Source organism: Oryza brachyantha, chromosome 3 (assembly GCF_000231095.2).
Source record: "Oryza brachyantha chromosome 3, ObraRS2, whole genome shotgun sequence".
NCBI classification, from domain to species: Eukaryota; Viridiplantae; Streptophyta; class Magnoliopsida; order Poales; family Poaceae; genus Oryza; species Oryza brachyantha.
The window spans coordinates 18942994-18964596 of record NC_023165.2 but is presented as its reverse complement, the minus strand read 5'-3'; the positions used below and the strand labels follow the sequence as shown (position 1 = coordinate 18964596).

At 39.7% G+C, this 21603-nt stretch overlaps 3 protein-coding genes across 4 annotated transcripts; 2 read left to right on the top strand and 1 right to left on the bottom strand.

Annotated features, from left to right (window-relative positions):
• The first annotated feature begins 139 nt into the window (after positions 1-139).
• LOC107303782 lies at positions 140-2556 on the top strand. The gene is made up of 2 exons (XM_040522721.1): positions 140-676; positions 1980-2556. The coding sequence occupies exons 1-2, from the start codon at positions 140-142 to the stop codon at positions 2274-2276; spliced, it is 834 nt and encodes a 277-aa protein (XP_040378655.1). The 3' UTR covers positions 2277-2556.
• A 4121-nt stretch (positions 2557-6677) lies between these two features.
• On the top strand, positions 6678-13225 carry LOC102708046 (nucleolar protein 14). Its single transcript, XM_006651519.3, has 14 exons — positions 6678-7014; positions 7108-7242; positions 7487-7625; positions 8453-8535; positions 8619-8678; positions 9245-9436; positions 9848-9976; positions 10276-10932; positions 11010-11202; positions 11288-11481; positions 11647-11751; positions 11829-11971; positions 12053-12331; positions 12449-13225. The coding sequence occupies exons 1-14, from the start codon at positions 6763-6765 to the stop codon at positions 12711-12713; spliced, it is 2826 nt and encodes a 941-aa protein (XP_006651582.1). The 5' UTR covers positions 6678-6762; the 3' UTR covers positions 12714-13225.
• A 1014-nt stretch (positions 13226-14239) lies between these two features.
• Positions 14240-17281, bottom strand: LOC102702453 (ACT domain-containing protein ACR4-like). 2 transcript variants are annotated; one of them, XM_006650229.3, is made up of 8 exons: positions 16972-17281; positions 16518-16590; positions 16315-16360; positions 16028-16142; positions 15842-15921; positions 15145-15744; positions 14933-15037; positions 14240-14840 (listed from the first exon to the last, which is right to left on the bottom strand). In XM_006650229.3, exons 1-8 carry the CDS (start codon positions 16979-16981, stop codon positions 14508-14510), a joined length of 1362 nt encoding a protein of 453 aa, XP_006650292.1. In that variant the 5' UTR covers positions 16982-17281; the 3' UTR covers positions 14240-14507. The 2 variants fall into 2 exon arrangements, with proteins under 2 accessions (XP_006650292.1, XP_015691101.1); XM_015835615.1 differs by lacking the exon at positions 16972-17281 and adding an exon at positions 16867-16903.
• Positions 17282-21603: the final 4322 nt, after the last annotated feature.

Here is a 21603-nt window from a genome sequence, read left to right as displayed (position 1 = left end):
CGCACTTTGCATATAAGTGTGCGGCCACACCGGCGCCAAAAAAGGGCAGAGGCCGGCCACCACTGCAGCCACCGTCTTGTGCTTCTCCTTCTCGATCCATTCTTTAAATCCTAGCTAGCTAGCTGCGGCGCGCCGGAGAATGGCTGGGAGGAGGCTGCCGGCGTTCTGCCGCGGCGGTTGGTCGACGGCGGCGGCGGCGGCGACGACGCCGAGGGTGATCAGGAAGCGCGTGCAGCGGGTGGCGGCCGGCTACCACCACCACCACCACCACCACCACGGCGGCGCCTCCTCCAAGCTGCCAGCGGCGGCGAGCTTGGGCGGAAGGACTTGTGATGAAGGCGGGTGGTGGTGGTGGTACGGCGTCGGCGGTGCGGACGTGGTCGGCGCCGCAGCCGGCGCGGACGGCGGCGATAGGAAGGACGGTGGCGGCGGGCGGCGCCTGGTGATGGTCGTGGCGGACGGGCGCGCGGAGGCGGCCGGCGCGCTGCAGTGGGCGCTGTCGCAGGCCGTCCGGCGCAACGACGCCGTCCTCCTCCTCGCCGTCGTCAAGCCGCCGCCGCCGGCGGCGTCGTCAGCGGGCGACGGCGGTGAGTCCTTCTGCGTGAACATGTCAAGGACAAGGTGCTACCAACAGCTCGACGCCATGAGGAGCTTGTGTGAATCAGCCAGACCAGAGGTAATTAAACATAAAGTAAACTTAAACAGCTTTCCTTAATCCTTAATTGCTACTACTAGCGTTAGGACATGTTAAAGGGCAGAACTCACTACGAATTCTTATCTAATCTAATTTAGTAATAAGAATATATTTTATAATGATACATATAAAGGTAAAATCAGATATGATTTTTTATTAATACAATAAAATATTTTTTATTACGCTATTTTTTATCCATCCACGTGCAATAAAATTTTCTTTAATAAATACTAAGAGTTGTCATGCATGACGACATTTTTCTTTCTTTTTCCACCTCTTTCCTTAATTAATAGAGAGTCAGCTAATAAACATTTTTGTGCGTGCCCTAACAATAATAACAATGGTACATATTGTAAATTTGAAATGGTGCCAATTTGCCTAATTATTTATGTGTCCAACCAAATCCTCCATATGTATCTATCTAGAACCTGTTTCAGGTGTAAATCTTGTCCGGTCATTCATTCGATCGCGAGATGCTTTGTCAGTTTAATTAGGCTTCTTAGGGTATTTCTAACCCATAACAGTAGATATAGTTTTTATAAACTTCACATCATCAAGAAAGTAGTACTAGACACTGCTCTTTCAATACAAACTACGCTATTCATAATTTAATTTAATGCCACTTATCTCACATAATATTTTGAATGTTGTATAGAAACCATGTCTAATGTGGTTTCATTCTCTTTCTCATTTATTCACTTGACACATTATCTTTTATATTAGATGATAACTTATTTAATGTTATGGACATCATCCTAGTCATTGGGTTGGGAATGCTCTTACCAAATGCAGGACTATAATGTCACAGTAATTTGAGACGGATTTGACAAGAAACAGTGATCCAAAACATGCACTAATTAGAAGTAAGGGGTAAATCTTCTCTTCAATTCAACCACGTGCCGATTGGACGGCTTTACCATTAATTGCGGTTACATGTAGTTCAGTTGATAGTTTACTAGCCAACATTATATAAAAGTTAATTTTTTATTAAAAAAATACAAAGTATGCATGATAGACAGTGATCCACTTAGCACATTTCGCGGAATGGCGGCGTCAAAAGCTATTCTGTTTCTAATTAATCAGCAGCCTGCAAATTAATATATTTCTTTGTCGTCCTCTGTCCCTTTGAAAGAAAAGAACTTTATAAACTTTTTTTTCCCGAATTTCAATCCAAAAATAATAATCTTCAGAATTTCAATTAAAAAACTTAATTTTTTTATAGTTTTTGTACACTTCAAAATTTATTTACTAGACACCACATGTGCATTTGCTGGATGGGATGCAGGTGAAGGTGGAGGTGTGTGTGGTGGAGGCGGCAGGGCGGGAGCGCGCGCCGGCGGTGGTGGAGGCGGCGAGGCGCCACGGCGCGTCGCTGCTCGTGCTGGGCCAGCGCCGGCGGCGGGCGGCCGCGCGGTGGCTGCTGGCGCTCCGGCGGCGGAGGGGCGGGATGAGGAGGACGACGGTGGAGTACTGCATCGAGCACGCGCCGGCGCCGTGCGTCGCGCTGGGCGTCCGGCGGCGGAGCTCCGGCGGCTACCTCGTCTCCAGCAAGCGGCACAAGGACTTCTGGCTCCTCGCTTAATTAATTAATTATGGTTTCTAGTATTACTAGTAGCTAATTAATTTCTGGATCGGTCGATTAGTAATTCACATGCACGATGCTTGATCAAGGAAGGTGTCAACTGTGTCAAGTGCTGAGGATGATCGAGTTTCAAACATTAGACGGTGAAACCTACGAATCAAAAAAACAGGAAATGCGATTCTGCATGTTTTTGACATTATATACCCATGTAGCTATTATGTAACAGAATTGCAATAAATATATCATACGTTCTAAACTTTAGAAGTTCTACATATTTGTCCACAAAACATGTATGCTGTGATAAACCATTATTGTCAGAATTAGTTCAGCAAATGTTTGGATAATAGTAACTGACGGACGATTTTGAATTTTTAGAACGTACTATTAGGATGGGTGGGAAAACTCTTTCAAATACATTTTTTAACTGTAAAAAGCATAAAAAAGCTAAATTAATTACTAGATTTAAACTTCTTAACTACATCATTCTTTAATGTGGTAGTGGAATGTTGTTGAGCTCGTTTGCCATAGCATGAGCAGGGTAACCCTACCACAGCTGTTTAAACGAGTCTACCTATCTTTCGTTCATATAAAAAGTCAAATAATCGTCCACCTATATCTTTCATGTAAACGGATCTTATGAGGGGGTCTGAGGGTGAATAAGCCCATTTAAAAAGTAACCTAAAGCGAAACAACAGGTAATATAGATATTCTATTAATCAGAAATGAAACTTTCCTTGAACAGAATTTTCGTTGATTCCTACCAGAATATCTAACAGGCATGTAAAACACTTCTCAACAAGACATGCAATAGATGTACCACGAGTTAAATGCACATTTAGTGTCCAGTTACATAGCGGCCACAAAAGCTAAGCGATAAAAGAGAAAGGAAATATCACCGTGAGGAACCAAAAGTTTTTTTTTCAAAGTTCAAGTCCTAAGAAGATTCTACTCTCCATTGAGGTGGTTACAAAGAGCTAAGTCTCTTTCAACCCTATTCTCTAGATATTGCATAAATACACCTATCTTTTCACTCTAGTATATCTTTCCTTGCGGAAGCGAGATCCAATGGCCTTCGCAAACTTCTCCTAGTATACAATAAGCGAATCATTTGCTCAGGAGTGACACCTAGTCGTCTAAGAGTACTTAACCTCCAAAAATAAAAGATGCACAACAAAATCCTTTAGGAGAAAGACTAGCACTCAAAAAAACAATGCAAGGACGCATAAGCACCAACACCTCCAAGAACCAACACTGACTCGTACAAGATTTAAAAGATTGAAGCACAAGTGAAAAATTCTTGAAACAAGGGTTCAAATGTGATGAGAGCAAATTTAAACCCTAGGCTTAAGAGTATTTAATAGCACAAGCAACGTTTATCGTGGGGTAGGTGGAGGCTATTTATAGCACCTCTCAAAATCTATCCGTTGGGAGTAAAGATTCCACGGAATCTCAATATTCACGACCCCAAACACCAGTCCAGAAAATACAATACATAACGGAATCTTCGTTACACAATATGTTAATTTTCAAATAGAACCAAAATTGATGGAACTAGTGAACTAACAGAACTTCCATTAAGAACTATAATAACTTCCATTAATTTTTCCAATAGAACAAAAAATGATTGGACTAGTGAAGTAACGGAACTTCCGTTAAGAAGTAACGAAACCTCCGTTAATTTTTCTAATAGAAACTAAATTGATTGGATTAGTGAACTAACCAAACTTCCGTTAAGAACTAACGAAACTTCCGTTAATTTTACCAACAAAAATGTCTTGGATCATAATGGAATTTCGACAAGTACTGATGGAATCTCCGGTATGCTAATCCACAGAACCAAGGACCATTGATCCAGGAGTATAACGCAACTTCCGTTAGAATTTTTTCTATTTTTAAACATTTTTAATAAATAATTTTATTACTACCTCTGGAAAAATATTTTCACCGTATGAACCTTTTGGCCACGCCACCAACATTGACGTGGTGAAACAGCTTGTCACGCCATTATCGGATTATCGATGGCATGGTAACATTGTCTTGCCACGTCACTGACATTGACGTGGCAAGACTGTCACGCCATGCCATCCGACTAGGTTGTGTGGTAACGTTTGTCTTATCACACCACTAACACTGGCATGGTCAAAAGGTTTAGTTTTGGAAAATTTTTGCCTGATGGTTTAGTAATAAAATTACTTTCTAAAAATGTTTATTTAATAAAAAAATCCTTCAGTTACTATTTAATAGAACCCAACTGAGCGATTTTGGCTCTTATTGTAATATCCATCGCTACCCATAGAAAATACCATTAAACACATAAAAACCATATTTCAATTATAGATGAAGGGAATAAATCACACAAACCACTTAGAGCACCTGCATTTTCCTTAGATTTCAGATAGACATCGCCTTAAATAGTATGGCTTTTCCTATGACTCAAGATCAAGATAAAAAATACTTATACCATCTTAATAGCCGTCTTCTCTTGAGTCTTAAACGAACACGCTCCATACCTTTCCATGCATACGTTCTTGTTGAAAGACCAAATTTTGCAACAACCTTTAATAAACATTAGTCCTTCCTAATTAATTGTCATTAAACATCAAAATACAAAAGGAGACCCTAGATGCACTTTCACCATGTGGTTTTTTAATACTAAAACCACACAAATAGAAATATAATATATTTGTAGTGTAATTATAATATTGACTAACATGTAGTTACAAATATAATTGTAATATATACCCCTCCTCTCTAAATATAAGCATTTCTATAATTCAAATTTTATACCACAATATAAATATTTTTACTAATTCACATGATTTCAATCATTTCGATGATTCCAAAGCCAATCAGATGCTTAGAAAGAAAATATAGTCAATTTAAAATTTTAAAATTAACCACTGAATTGATTAAAGGGATTCATCTACGCTAAACAACCAAGAAATAATTATATTTTTGAACATAGGTAATAAGTAGTATGAAATTCCCACATAACTAAAAAGTACTTATTACTCAATGCTAGTTACATTATAATATATACTAGTTACAGTGTAATTATATATTATGTTATAATTACATTCATATGATTTTTGTGAAAAAAGATCACATGAGAGATTTTTAGCAAAACTCTTGTTAAAAGTTTAACCAAGCTTGAGAAGCACAAACTACATCAGCTTCTCCCTCCCTCTTGCCCTCTCTCTTTACCCTCTCATATCTCCTTTCTTTACTCCGTATGCGTTAGCAACAAGTATGATCGGATGCAATCACTATCGCCATGCTCGCCACTCCATCCCATTGATGCAATTTCATCGGATCTATGCCTTCACCGCCTCCAAGCCACCTCAATGCTCCTCTCCTTGTTTCCCTCCACCCATCTACAAGGAGCCAAAAGGGCAACTCCTGTCTTGGTAGTGCACCATGGCAACAACCATAGTGTATGCACCGGACCACTTGTCACACGCCTCGCTAATGTCGGCCACTGCCCACACGCTTAATTTTGCCACACTAGTTGAGGTTGAGGTCGGTGACTCGGTTGCTCATGTATGAAACCATGGATGACGACGAGAGGAAGTTGGAGGGAAGTTGATATGGCATTGACAGTGGTGTCCATGATATGCGTACCTCGCGGCTGATGGGTTCAGGGGGTGGCATGCTCCGAGCAATGCGGTCTCGGCGGTGAGCTTCGCTCGACCTCACCTTCACCTTCTCTCTCCAATCTTCTCTCCCCATGAGGCTATTGAACCCCACGTGATCTCGAGCTCACTCGCTCGTGCACGTGGATGAGACGGGGAGTGCTGCTGGCTAGCCTCCACCAGATCTTGCCATCCTCCATCACCATTGAGGGCTATCATTGATGTCCGCCACCGTTCGACCTCAGCCTCTACTACCGGTGAGGTCACCACCACTTTGGTCTTCACTTCTGTTGCAACTTCTCCTATGACGAGATCGACACCGTTGTCACTCTTGTAGACTTGAGAGGAGCCTTTCATACGACGCTGAGAGTTGAGATTGGAGTGTGAGGAAGAGAGGAGAGGGGGAGGAAGAATACAGTGGCACTGGCACGTGAGTCACACGTGAATTTATTATTTTTATTTTTTGCTAACTATGATTCCATGTAGGCGTCATATCGGACGAGAACTGCGTCAATATACCACATAGGCGCCACATCAATCGAAACCGCCATTCAAACCATCTAGTAATTTGATTTGCATTGGTTTTCATAGTTAGAGGATGCTCTAATCCGATTTTATACAATTTAGGTATGCGGATGAAACTCGACCTATAGTTGAGGGGCCTAGAATGACATCCCATGGCTAAAATTGCTTTTGGGCCTGCAAATTCAAACGGGCCTAATAAGCCCATCAGCAACAGCAAAGTTTAGCCAGAGGAGGCGTGGGGGAAAGATAGGTAGACGGCGGCGGCGGCGGCTGCTGGAGAAACCTCCACTAAAACCCTAGCTTCCTCGCGGCTCCTCTCCGCCGCGGCCATGGCGAAGACGAAGCCCATGGCTGCTGCTGCGGCGGCGGAAAAGAGGCAGGACAAAAAGAAGGGGAAGGGCAAGAAGAAGGGGAGGAACGGCCCCGCGGCCGTCGCGATGAAGGCCCGCGGCGCGGCGACGGCGGCGAGCAACAACCCCTTCGAGGCCATCTGGTCGCGCCGCAAGTTCGACGTGCTGGGCAAGAAGCGCAAGGGCGAGGAGCAGCGCGTCGGCCGCGCCCGCTCGGAGGCCATCCACAAGGTAACAACACAACGGCAAACAGCGAGTGGCGCCATGCCACCCGCCGCGGCTGGTTGATTGGCTGCTGATTGGGTTGGTTTGGCGATGTTGCAGAGGGAGAACACGCTGCTCAAGGAGTTCGAGCAGAGCGGCAAGTCGTCGGTGTTCCACGACCGGCGGATCGGGGAGAGGGACGAGACGCTGCCCGAGTTCGACAAAGCTATTCTCCGCCAGCAGCGTGAGCACATGGTACGCTTCTGCTGTACGACTTCACAGTTCACCATTCAACAGCGATTGTTGGGCCAAATAATAGTGAACAAACTTGATGGATTGCAGTTACTTGTTAAAATGAAGTAATTCAGAGAGGTTTTTTTTAATGCTACTGTCCATGTAACGGAACCACATTGTTAGTAATGAATAATGATGATAGCACTAAAAATGCTATGCTTTATTACTATAGTTTGTTGAGTTCCCCTTTGTCGATGCTATCTAGGCAAAGCTGAAACGACAAAGCAAATACAATCTATCTGATGATGAGGAAGATGTGGTTGATGCTCACCGTCCTCACCCACTTTCGGGCAAAGATGATTTTGATGAAGAAGTACATCTTGATGATGATAGTGATGAAGAAGGTTTGTTTTGTACTCTGCCTTAGTGTCTCAGCTTGGTGTATAATCATTATATATCCTGCCTCCTAGATTCCTATTGATCCTGCTGTGCTGTTTAAGTATATATGTTAGACATGTGTATGGTACAATTTTGAATTTGTAAGCTAATGTTCTGTTTGCTCGCTCAAATGATGAATTTTTATTACGTAAGTGTCGTGCTGGTCTTCTGCGAGAAGAAACAGTAACTGTTGATGGTCTGCAAAACTGTCTGTCTGTTGATCATTTGTGCGGTTGAGGACATAGCCTTATTAAGCTCAGCTTTAGTTGATACTGACAGGCCATTTTTTCCCCTTACATATAGAATTTAGGTATGGATTATTTTAATGGTTCATTATCTAAAAAGTGAGTCCTGTTTTGCCTATATTTTGTAATAAACAGCTTTCCTGTGATAGGCTCGTAGACATACACTGTAGTTTTTCTCCATCATTTTATCTGTTAACATCACCATTGAGAAATTAAGATGGCAATATTACATGAAATGTGTCTGGTATCATAGTAGTCTTCAAAATGAACCTATTCACACGAAGCAATGTGCTTAGTCTATGGATTATTTCGATGGTTCATTATCTAAAAATTGAGTCCCTGTTTTGCCTATATTTTGTAATAAACAGCTTTTTGTGATAGGCTCATGACATACACTGATTTTAGTTTTTCTCCATCACTTTATTTGTTAACCTCACCATTGAGAAATTAAGATGACACTATTACATGAAATGTTTCTGGTATCATAGTAGTCCCCAAAATGAACCTATTCACATGAATCAATGAGCTTAGTCTGTTTTAATTTTCAGGCCAAATGATCCTATCGAAGAACCGCATATCTCTCCAAAGTGGTGTCGTTCTTTCAGAAACTGATCTTTCTGAAGAAACTAATGTAAGTTTTGATAGGATGATATTTTGATCCAAACTTAATCAATCTGTATCCTAAGATCTCAATTTATTTACAACTGTTGGCAGGTTCACAAGAGCAAAAAGGAAGTTATGTCAGAGATCATTTTAAAGAGTAAATTTTACAAGGTGCAGCATCTTCTGTGATTAGAGACCATTACTGTTACTCTGTTACCTGTAATTTGTTCTTGTGTAATCATTCAGGACATTCTTTGTTCTAATATTAGGTAGATCAATCCTAATGCCATTCAGCTGTTTTTTTGGTATTTGTTTCACTACGAATTTAACAAAAAATAATTTGAATTCAGTCCAGTACGTACTATTATTTTAATACATTATGCTTTATCCCTTTTTTTAGCTCATGCCTCCATGCTTTTTGTGAACTATTCTTGTAAACAGGACAGTAAAACCTGTTTTTAGATTTGTATCTATGTATTTTGTCACAGGAAAGTATTCTTGATTGTTTCTAGTAATGCTCTGTTGGTCATTTAGTATTCTGGGGGCATGTGCTATGTAATATACTCCTGTTACTTTCTGGATACTCATTAGATCTACGTTGCTGTTCCTTGGACAGTACCATACATGATTTGAATACACTATAATTGCTGTATTTTTCTCATATTCCCTGAATATTTGTGTGTGACTCGAAGAGTTTGAAGCTGTAACTTCAAACACAATTTGTCTTCCTTGTGCAGGCCCAAAAGGCCAAGGAGAGGGAAGAGGATGAACATCTTGTAGACAAGTTGGATAGTGACTTTGCAATGCTAGCACAGACACAGGCTCTATTGTCCTTGACTCGATCAGCTAGAATGGATGCAAATAAAAGTAGTTCAAGTGCGGTCCAGAAAGATTCATCTGGTTTGACAGCGAAGGAGATTTTTAATAAGGTATGGTCTCAATGCTTATTCTCCATTAGCAGAATGGGTTGGTATTTGGTGTTATGGATTTAACAGTGGGTTAGTATTATAGCTTTTGCATGCATGTCCATAAGATGGGCAATGATTAGAATAGCTTAAGTTTAATGGTTAACATTGTTAGCTGTTAATATATTTTTCAATAAATGTTGTGCTGTACACCTTATGAGTCTAGATATGTTACTATAACATGTGGGGTTTATTTTTCTTTGCATAAACTCATTTTGTACTAGAGATTATGGGCTTTTGTCTTCTTGCTCCCCTTTTATGTTAACAGACTCTCATTTTTTGGCTGTGGGGAAATTCGCACATTCTATGTGATATAATTGATGTATTTTTATTGATTTTATGATGATAAAGTTAAATTGTTATTTTTGTTGCCAGGACAAACCAGATGCATATGACAAATTAGTCAAAGAAATGGTGATGGATCAACGTGCTCGTCCATCAGACAGGACAAAAACTCCAGAAGAAATAGCTCAGGAAGAAAAAGAACGTCTTGAAAAGTTGGAGGTTTGTTTGATATTACTTTGGCATTGAATACAACTATTTTATTCATGCTTATTCAAAATTTGTCCCACAAAATTTTGCGCTGGATGCAATTGTCTTTCCTAAAACTTCTTATACCAACTTGGTGTTGGAGGCCATATTCTTTTAACATTTTATTTATGCAAACACTGCTGCAACATTTGTTTTGTGATTTAATCTAGCATATCATTAAATTTGCTCTTATAACTCTACCACATCACAAGTGTTTTTTGATTGTGAAGTACTGATGTTGAATCTCTCTCTGATGCTGGATGGTCTTCCAGGAAGAGCGTCAGAAACGAATGCTTGGAACTGCTGACTCTGATGAAGATGATGATGATGACGATGAAAAGGGTGACCGCAGCAGGAAGCTGGACAGTTCAAAACCTATATCCGGTGATGATCTTGGTGATTCCTTTTCTTTGGATGAGCCAGCAAGAAAGGAAAAGGGCTGGGTTGATGAAATTTATGAAAGAGAGGGTAAAGAGATTGGAGAAGATGCTGTAGGATCAGACGATGAAGAATCTGATGATGATGATGGTGATGATGATGATGCTGAGGATGATGCTGGTGATGAAGAAGATTCTGGCGATGAAGAGGATTTAAGTGATAATGACTTCGGTAATATGTCTGCTAGAGACTGGGAGCAAAGCGATGATGATGAGGTTGCTGTGGAAGATGAAATGGAAGGTCTCAAAGAGGAGAAAAAGATCAGTGGTAAAGTGGTGAAAAAAGATCAACAAACTTTAAAGAAAGTGTCTAATGCAAAGCCACAAGTCAAGGATGACAATCTTCCATTTGTGATAGAAGCACCAAGTAACTTGAAAGATCTATGCTTCTTGTTGGATGGTCGCTCAGAAACTGAAATTGTTGAGATTATTAGTCGAATACGCACTTGCAATTCAATAAGGCTTGCAGCTGAAAATAGAAAGAAGATGCAAGTATGTTTGTTAAATATCATACAATTTATATTGCATTTGTTAAATGTATCCTCAAGTATTCTGATCTCTTTTGGCAGGTTTTCTATGGTGTTCTCCTTCAGTACTTTGCAGTTTTAGCTACTCAGAGTCCAGTGAGATTCAAACTGATTGACACCCTTGTTAAACCTTTAATTGAGATGAGTGGGGAGACTCCATATTTTGCTGCCATCTGTGCAAGGCAACGACTTATCCACACACGTACTCATCTATGTGAAGATATCAAGGTTCCAGGTTTGTGAGCTGATAACTTGGATTTTATAGGAAATTGATTTTACTGTCATTAAGTTGTGTGATTGTTCTTAAATAAATCTTATAGGAAAAAGCTGTTGGCCAAGTTTGAAAACATCACTTCTTCTGAGGCTATGGTCTCTTATATTTCCCTGCTCTGACTTCCGCCATGTGGTAGCAACTCCAATGCTTTTGCTTATGTGTGAATATTTGATGCGTTGCCCCATACAATCTGGTCGGGATGCAGCTGTTGGTTCTTTCTTGTGTTCCATGGTGCTTGTGGTATGTTCTGCAACTCTAAATTCTTGTTCCATTAAATTTTTATGTGAATGATGAAGAACTGCTAGATAAATTTCTTCCTCTATCTCTGTCTCAGACATGAATGTCCTTTTCTCTCCTCTCTTTCGTCTGCTTATAGTCATTGTCTGCACAAAAATTTAATTGCAGGCCACTAAAGAATCTAAGAAGTTCTGTCCTGAAGCTATTGTATTTCTGCAATCCCTTTTGGTAACATCTCTTGGAGGAAATCTGGGACCTCATCTACGAAAACAGGTAAATTTTAGTTTCTGGCATTGAACATTGTTTGCCCTATGCTTGATATGAAAGCGGAATATATCCCCTTTGTATAGATCAATGATCAATTTTTGGAGCTCAAGACAATGAAACCATGGCTTCATATTCATGAAAAAGTGCATGAAGTGAATACAGTGAATATCCTGGAAGTCATGAGCATGGATTCTGACGATCCTTATTTAGCCTCTGATAAGTTCAAGTAAGGATGTGTTTTGTCTGGCAATATGAATATTGTTATTTTAGTTTTCACATCATCTTACATCCATACATTTTCTGACAGGGCTGGTCTACTTCTAGCTGTGGCTGAATGTCTAAGGGGCTTTGTTATTATACATGAAGAATTATGTTCGTTCCCTGAAATTTTTTTGCCAATCTCTTGTTTGATGAAAGAAATTATGGATAAATCAGACTTGCCTGGCTTGGTACAAGACATTTTCCATGAAGTTATTGAGTTGATTAAAAACAGAAGTGATGAAGTCCATGCATCAAGGGAGCCACTCCAAATGCGAAAGCAGAAGCCTGAACCAATCAGGCAGTTGAATCCAAAATTTGAAGAGAAGTATGTATTTCTTGGTGTTCTATCATGTGTTATCAGCATGTTGTGTTCTGCCTGATTACTTTGCGAACGTTGTTATTCAGTTGTTTCTTATTGACTTCATTTCTTCTCTTTCTGCAGTTACATTAAAGGCCTTGATTATGATCCTGACCGAGAAAGGGCACAAATGAAGAAACTGAAGAAACGCCTTAAGAGTGAGAAGAAGGGTGCAGTGCGTGAGCTCCGTAAAGATAATTATTTCTTATCTGCTGTGAAGGAGAAGGATAGGATGAAACAAGAGCAAGAGAGAGCTGAAAAGTATGGAAAAGCCATGGCTTTCCTTCAGGAGCAGGAGAATGCTTTTAAATCTGGTCAGCTAGGGAAAGGCAGGAAAAGGAGGCGGTAACATTTTCTCCCTATTTAGTGAGTGTAAATATTTTGACTATATTCGTCTCTGTTCGGTTCATTGTCATTCTTCGGTACTGAAGATCTAGAAACAGCGAATGGTACATGCCCCATTTTAACTGCCTTTTGTAACTTGGTGGACGCACCGAACTGCAAAAGTACATGGCCAGAACTCTACTATTAGCGATATGGAACATCTCTTGCATGAAAGCTACATTGGAAGAAAGTTTATCCGTCTGCAATCTCAACAAACCAACAAGGGAAAAAAGGGTTTTATTTCTCCTATATCAAGAATGGGTTGCTCTACTGTGTTATGACTAGTGCTAGCAATTTTGATGTAGCACAGCTAAGAGTTTTTGATGTATTCCCTTTCTTTTTGCACTCATCAGGTGTACTGGAATGTAAACCAAAGGACTCCTTATGTAATATTACTTAAATTTGTAGCCATTACTTGTCATGTAGTTCACTGTTTCTGAAGTTTGCTCATATTGCAACGGAAGCATTGTGTTTACCTCTCTTGCTATTGTTTTTGGTGATGATGTTCTTCTGCATCACAGAAGATAAAGATAAATTAGGCTGGACCTTTAGATCTGTTCAAATGCTGATCTGCTGTGAAGTCTGAACTGGGATGGCTTCCATGTGGAGAGCAACATCACCATCAGCACCTGCCTAGGTCTTGATGCTTACATATGCCTAATTGCCCATCATCAATCAGAGGCCACTTGTGTCCATCCACTTTGCTTACCCAATTCATGGAGAAGAGGCGCATGCGCCTAATGGCAGGCGCATGCATACACGCACCCAATTATACATTCTTTCTCTGTGCAAAGCATGAACAAAAGCTGCTTTACTGTTTGCTAATGTGATAATGTCCTGCTGTTGAAGGCTCTAGTTCTGACCTAAGCCTGCATTATTTGCAGTGTTTCCTACTACCTTTTTCATGCCTTGCACTCTAGACCAGATGTCACCAATCAAAGCAGCAATATGTGCCTCCAATCAATCATCACCACAGCCAAAAGCATCACTAGTGATGGGCATAGAGATCCCCGAAGGTGAGAAACATTCCAAACTAACTCTAATGGTACCTATTTCTTGATTCTTATTCTAGCTGATCTTTTTAAGCTAACAGGGCTCCACGTCTGCAGGTTGCTGCTGCAAAGCAAGGTGCGCTGAGGTCAGCGGAAACGACAGCGCCACGTCATCAAACGAAGAATGCATGTTAACAGCTAATGTGATGAATGACAGCGTTGCAGGTTAGTCAAGGAGGTTGATTTGCTTTTGATGCATCATTATCAGAATCAGGCTATGTGGTATTGCTCGATGCAATATCTCTTTATCAGCAAAGCTTCAGGTAAGAAGATAATAAGCATGCTTTTGTCCACTGACTTGCATCTGCTTGCCCTCCACAGAATTTGAAGCAGCCATTGCTGTCATGAAGATTCCAGTTGAAGGTGAGAGGTGAGCTACAATAATTCAAAAGCAATGGCCAAAATTGCTGCTTTTCACATGAATTTCTAAGGAGAAATATTTTTTAAATCTAACACATTTTCTCTTTATAAAACCTTATCTTCCACGGTTATATTTACATGCTTTATCTACAATATATGTACAAGGCGAATTCAAGTATATTTACACATGATGATGATCTACAAACAACCCCTACTCTACTCCAATACTGCGCCACACCACTGGAAGCCTGGAACAGAATGAAGGACCTCTCTCTTGTATTCCGAATTCTAGGGCGTCTTCATCAGCTAAGAATTTGCAGTGCTGTTTTCGGGATCAGTTCATGAGATCAGCGCATGAACATCCCGAAACTGTAGAGAGATCTCGGTCGAAACAGATTGGCGAAGAGGAACCATGTGGGTGACTCTTTCTTCTGCTGATCTGATGGCTCAGGCTGGTTTTTCACCTGAATGTTTTGGCCTATGGCTTGCCTGATGGAGTCTATGGTCTTCTGATCAACTGTCCCTCCCGCAGAATCGCGAACATAGAATGTGTTGACAGCCATCCTTCCTCTGGTGCTCACCTCTGCCCTTGTGACTGTCAGGCTGTTCTCACGGAAGATGCGGGTAACCTCTGACAGGAGGCCGACCTTGTCATTAGTGCACAGCTCAAGTTTCACACCCTGAAACAACCCAGCTGTTAGGAATGGTTCTTGAATGAAAATCAGTTCTTGAATTCTACTTTGAGACAGTGATTTTATTCAGTTATTATTACCTCAGATGCTCTCCGTTCGATAGCAGCTTCAAGGCACTGGATTACTCGCAACCTGTCAGCTTCGGTGTTCATTGGAGATCCATTGACATGTCTCACATAGAATTCCTACAAAAGAGCACCAAAGCCACATGTTTTCTTAGACTTCCATCTCATGAGAATTCTACAGGATGATTATGAGTAACCAAGGTATTTTTGGTTCAGCATATACTCACCTGGTAAGCCTGATTGTCCTTGGCATCAATGTTGGCATGGAAAACAACATAATGCAAGTCTGTCAAAGTGCAAACCGTGTCGAAAAGAAGCTTCGGACGGTCCTTACATCGGATGGTCACCACTGAGTAGTCCTTATCATTCCAATTGCTCACCGTGACATTGGGCCTCTGGGATTGATTTGGAGGATGCCGATGAAGCTGCTCATGGTCGCCATCATCAAGCATCATCTGGTGCAGCCTCCTATCGGTGTGCGTGGTGGAGGCCCCCGTGGACACCGCCATGGCCGCACCACGCGAGACGTTGCCTCCTCGGAGAAGATAGGACAGCTTATCCCGGATCCTCTCGAGCCTGCCAGTGTCCGTGACGGCCAAGCCGGTGTCCTCGTCGGTGACTCGCATCACGGCAGCAGCCCTGGTGTTATGGGTCCAAATCTCAGCACTGACAACGTTGCACTTGAGGCTTGCGAGAACCGCGCTCACTTCGGACAGGAGACCTGGCCGGTCTGTCCCTGTCAGCTCAATCACATTGTGATCACTTGAAGCAGCAACATCTACTGATCTCCTGCGAGAAGGTATGTATCTTGAATCTGCACCCAATGACTGTATATGTTCAGAACAAAAAATGATAGGTTGTCAGTCCAATTTGGGTGCTCATTCAGTAATCAATACAGAAGACTGCAAGGGATGATTATTGCACCTTACAAATGTAGTCTTCAATTCGTGCGATGGTAGCCTTGTCTTTAAGCTTCTGCCCTTCTTTATCAGTTATGTTGAAGACTGAAACCAAATAAGAGTTTGGTTAAAATAAATCAAGAAATGAAGTGAAAATGCAGGTGTAAATAATTAGTAACTATCTGGGTCTTTTTTATAGTAAGTACTTTACCGTCCATGAACCATCCACCATCTGAGGTTATATAAGCCTTGCTTATCACAAGATTCAGATCAATCAGAACTTGGATTACTTCAAGGAGTATTCCATACTCATTTGCACTGTCAACCTATACAATTACCACCAAAACCGAATCAGTAAAAGAAGAAAAATCCGTATCACAGCCATCATGAATTCTCATGAAAGAAATGGATTAGGAGTTCCCATTAAAGAAATGGGTTCAGAATCTTCATGAAGAAACTGGAATAAGAATCCTGCAAAAGATAACATAGGACCAATACCCTGACAATCGTGGCGTCGCTGCATGAATCATTATCAATCTCGATCCTGCAATCAAAAGAAAAGAAACAACCAGGTTGAAGAATCGAGAATTTATAACACTAGAGATCATCTCCTAAAAATTGAATTGTGCATGCAGGAGAGGAGCGGTATGTATGAATATATATATATATTTTGCAGGAAGCAGAAGAGCACGTGAATGCACCTTGGCGGGTTCATCTTGCGTATGAAGTTGTCGTACTCGTCGTCGCTGTCCCAGGTAGGGCCATACCCTTCATCTGTCCACATGCAACCATTAAATTTCAGTACAGTTTGTGATGAACAGCAAGAAACATGCCGATTTTTTTTTCAATAAAAGGTTAAAACTAATGAACAGTACATGAAAAAAAAGCAGATTTTTGTATCTCCAATATGTGAATAAGGAAGAGCCATAAATTTTTTTTAACAAAACGAATTGGTGGCATGTTATAAAAGAAATCAAGAACGGAGAAGAAAGAATCCTTCCCAACAAACACTGTTAAATGAAATCAAAAGGAGAGGAAGGACAGAGGTACAAGAAGTAGCTGGCCAGTCCATCAAAGAACCAAACTTTACATTCAGAGGAAACCTGGAACAAGAAAAAGAGAGGGAGAAAGAAGCCTGGATGGATGGATGGATACCCATGGACATGGCAGAGGAAGCCAAGAAACCCCCCCCCCCCCTCTCTCTCTCTCTCTCTCTCTCGGATGAACAAATGCTTCTCCTGTCCCTCTCTCTCTCTCTACTCTTGTTCCTCCTCCTCCTCCTAGGCTCTTATTTGTGGCAGCAAAAAAGGGTCGGATGGATGTGCGTGCTCCGGTGGAGGGCGGCGATCCTAGAGAGAAGGGAGGAGAGAGAGAGAACAGAGTAGGTGGTGGAGAAGAGAAGAATGGCTCTCTCTCTCTCTCTCTCTCACTTCCTCCCCGGATGTGATGCAGTGCGGCTCTCTGCTCCCCCCAAAATCTTGGCTGGGATTGGCCTGCGGGTTGTTTTACATGCGTGCAACTTTTGCATGCGCACCGCTGGTTGTTTTGGTATTTGCGTTGGAGGTGTCCAGCTCACCAAACCCGGGCAGAATCTTGAGAATTGTTTGGTTCTCTAGGGTGGAGGCTGTCCGTCATTTTGCTGGACTTTTAATATTTTGCCATTCTTCACCACATCAACTTAATTCCTCTCACAGTTATTATAGTGAGAGAGAAGTGGCAAAATTATCATAGTAAGAGAGAAGTGGCAAAAGATTTGTCACTCACTAGGTAAAAGTGATAAATAGTTAAATTTTCCTAATTAAATTTCCCTCATTTTGCCTCTTCATTCACACTGGGATGCCATTGGACGTGGTTCCTCTAGTTTAAGGTTTCCCTAAATTTAAAAATTTTAAATTTAATTTTAATTTGATTTGTGGATTTTCTATGGTAGTTTGTTTTATATTATTTTCTTTTAGATTGATGATGAGACATATATAAAGCATTTAACCATAAATTATTTTTATAGTTGTTAATAAGTCATTTCTATTTTTTGCTCCAAAAAGTGAACCGATGGAAGCGCAAGTTACCTGATTTTATTTTTTGGGTTCACATGTAAGTACTTCTAAATTTCTTAAATTAGACGATCTTGATATTAATGTTCTTCTCTTTAAACTTTGTGCTTGGAGAGCCGATATTTTTCTGGATTGTTTTTTGTGTTTGACCCTTTTAAATATGACTTTTTTAAAAAAATAATCCCTCATACACTTCATTTTAAATAAACCTTTTCTTTGGAACAAATTGCTACTCGAAGAATACGGTAGCAACGCAATGCAGATGCAATGCTGCAGCCGAAAGGTTTAATTTGTAAAGTAATTAAATTCGAATTTAGTTAAAAGTTAACATTAGGGGGGTGTTTTTCAAATTTACTAAGAAACTTCAGAGAATAATAAAAAAAACTTTCCTGATTTATATATGGCAGTTAAATTGATTCTCGTCAAGTTTGTCTTCAAATGCAATAAACATAGCAACTCTAAATCTTCTTAGATGAAAATGATTGGCCACATTAATTGATTTTCTGCCAACAATTATAAAGATTATGTTGATCTAAAATTTGCACAGGGTGAACAGATGGAAGAGGCACACAAAATAGGAAGTGAGTGAATGTGGCCACGAGAATCAGGGCAAAATAATCAATCGGCAACGTTTTTTTTTTTTTGGCATGTCACGATTTACTTCGTTTCATCCATGTACCATCACGTAGGATATGTCGATATTTCGATATATATGCCTTTTTGCCAATGTTTTTACACCCAAATGTGTGTCATACGAAAAGGAAATTGCTTCATCTGATTGGAGTGCAATCGGTCGGCCAGGAACACACTGAGCGAGAAAGCTTATGTAAAGGCATTCCCAACCCAATGACTAAGATGGTGTCCATAACATTAAATAAGTTGTCATCTAGGATGAAAAATGATGGCAAGTGAATAAATGAGGAAAGAGAATGAAACCATGTCTCATGCGAGACATAGTTTCTACACAACATTCAAGGTATCATGTGAGATAAGTAGCATTAAATTAAAGTATGGAATAGTGGTGTTTGCATTGGAAGAGTAGTTTCTAGTACTAGTTTCTTGATGATGTGGAGTTGATAAAAACTATATCTAGTGTTATGGGTTGAAATGCCCTAAGTGGGCCACCATGTCAGTGATCTTTCAAATTACTCCAATTTGGATATTGTTTTCATCAAAAATATAGTCAATGTTTAGTCTGATCCAATGGTCAATTTCGTTAGTTTTTCCGTCCTGTTGATGTAAGTATGTTTTCTTTAGTTATTATATATGTATATTTCAGCATATCCTCTGCAAGCAAATGTGTGTGTATTATTCTAGCGAAAACGACTTCTATTAACAAATTACACACACACAAAAAAAAATGTTGCTTCCATAGCTAACCAAAACAAGTGGGAGGACAAAATATTTTGATGACATATGTACGTCCCTTTTCCTAGTAAATGGCATGTAGGTCATGTTTCCAGCTTAATTAGCATACCCCTCTTGTTTCGACAACCTTGTTAAATTGCTACTCGAAGCTAGAAATATACCAAAAGACTTTCAGATCCTACGTAATCCAAAGCAGAACAATCAGATCACTTAAAAAGTATAGTATAAGGTGGAGCGGTATTTTCGTCGTACTCCACTGTGAGGGTGAATCTAAATCCCTACTAAATAGAAACCCATACGTGACAAACACCATCATGGTCATCTTTTGGCCTTTTAGAAAAAACCAAACAATATATTTATAAACGAAAATAATTTATGAATACAGATTTTATATACATATTTTTAACGATATAAAAGAAAAGATCGAAAAATAAACTACGATGAAAAAAATGTCAAAATCAACACTAAATTTAAAGTTAAAAAAATCAAACTTTGACTCATAAGCATAAGCAAAACAAAAAAGATAGGCCAAATAGCTAATCATCTAGGCTATCAAACACACAAGATGCAACGGATCGGGGGATTAATATTTGCAAACAATCTTTTTTTTTCTTATGTCACGCAGAAATGCAACTAAATCCTTTATTATCATAATCTTTTGAGTAACACCTGAGTCAGAATGCAGTCTCAGTCATCTCCCCAAACGTTCTACCCAAGCTAGTTAGATTCATTCAAGTGAGCTCAGCTGATTGCCGAACTAATTAAGACAGGTACGTATCAAAAAGAGCAGGAAATGATTCGGATACTTTCACTACGACAAAGCCGATGGCACGATATGCATGACCAGCCCATGGAGTAATCACAAATCAGTCGTATCATTAGCAGCAAAAGCCAAAAAAAAAAAAGGCTGCATCTTAATTTCCCCTCTCCCTTTTGGTACGTACTTGCCAAGGAATATTCAGGTTGACTTTTCCTTGACAAGTTGTTTAGCAATAATTAATTAGTTAATTCATCTAGGGTAGGTTGCTCGATGACAAATAACATCGTTGTCTTCTGCTAATTTAACTTGGTGGTTTTAAGTTGTTAGTGTGCCTCAGCCTCACGCTGGATTAAGCTGTTTGCTGTATTGAGATGTCTTTATTGCAAATTTTCTAACTTACTATCATGCTGTGACACATGCGCCACTCGGATTAGTTTTATCTCTCCTCTTAATAATATTTTCTGTCACTAATGGTCAAGCCATGCTGACCAACGGAAATGACGTCTTTTTAATAATCAGAAACGTCACTCAGGTAGTATTGCATATGAAAACGTCGAAGCCATTAATTGCAAAAAAATAACTTCAGGATATTTAAATACTTTAATTAAGATTTAAAAAACCCTTTATTGATCTTATCTTAGGATGTAAACGGTCTATAATTATTAAACAAAAATAAGAAAAATAGGAACACCATTGTAACGTCGGGATAGTAGCAACATGTTTTTTCATAACGCAGGTGTAGGATCTTGTATTTGTATTTTTCGTTACCAAATTAATCCACTAATCTATATATTGCATATCCACAGAAAGTATATTCCCAATTGCAACTAAGCTTAAACAATAATCAAACAAGTGGAGGAACAACTAACTAACTAAAATTCGACTTTAACAGGTTGTGTTTAGGAGTTGCAGCACGTAGGATGGAAGTTTCGTGCCCAGCTTCCACCTGTCATCAACTGGGGTGATGATGTGTATCCTATATGGTCAAGTCATAAAGTTCCTTCGATGGAGACACCATGTGAAATATTTATGATGGCCCATTAAAACGAGCGTTCTTAATTTGTCGCATGTGGCATCCTCGTCTCTCGTCTTTTTCGATTACGCTAATGCTTATAAACTAAAATTTAAATTTTTAATTCTAAGTTTAGGATGATTTTAAAGTTTTTTTATTATATTTTTTTTCTTGACTTTTAATATGTAAAAACACATATATAAAATTTTATTTATAAATTATTTTTTTTACAGATATAACGTTTCACTTATTCATGAAATAAGTGAAAAGATGGGCACACGTAATAAACGACATGTTTCTTAGCAAATTGCTCCATTTTAAACAAGTAGGTGCATACAGTTAATGTTTAATTAATTATTTCCATTATTACTAATTACAGAAAGATAAGAACCGGTAACAGTGATGTATTATAAATTTACGGGGTTGGTACACAAGAGTCAATAGACAAAAAAACAAAAATTACTGGCCATAAATCCATGATTGAAGAAAATAGTAACAGTGGTGTATTATCTTTAACTAGTCTTATCAAATGAAGATTTAGCTACTTCTTGAATAAGATCTTTGAAATATTCGGGTTCGGGCAAACAATATTAAAA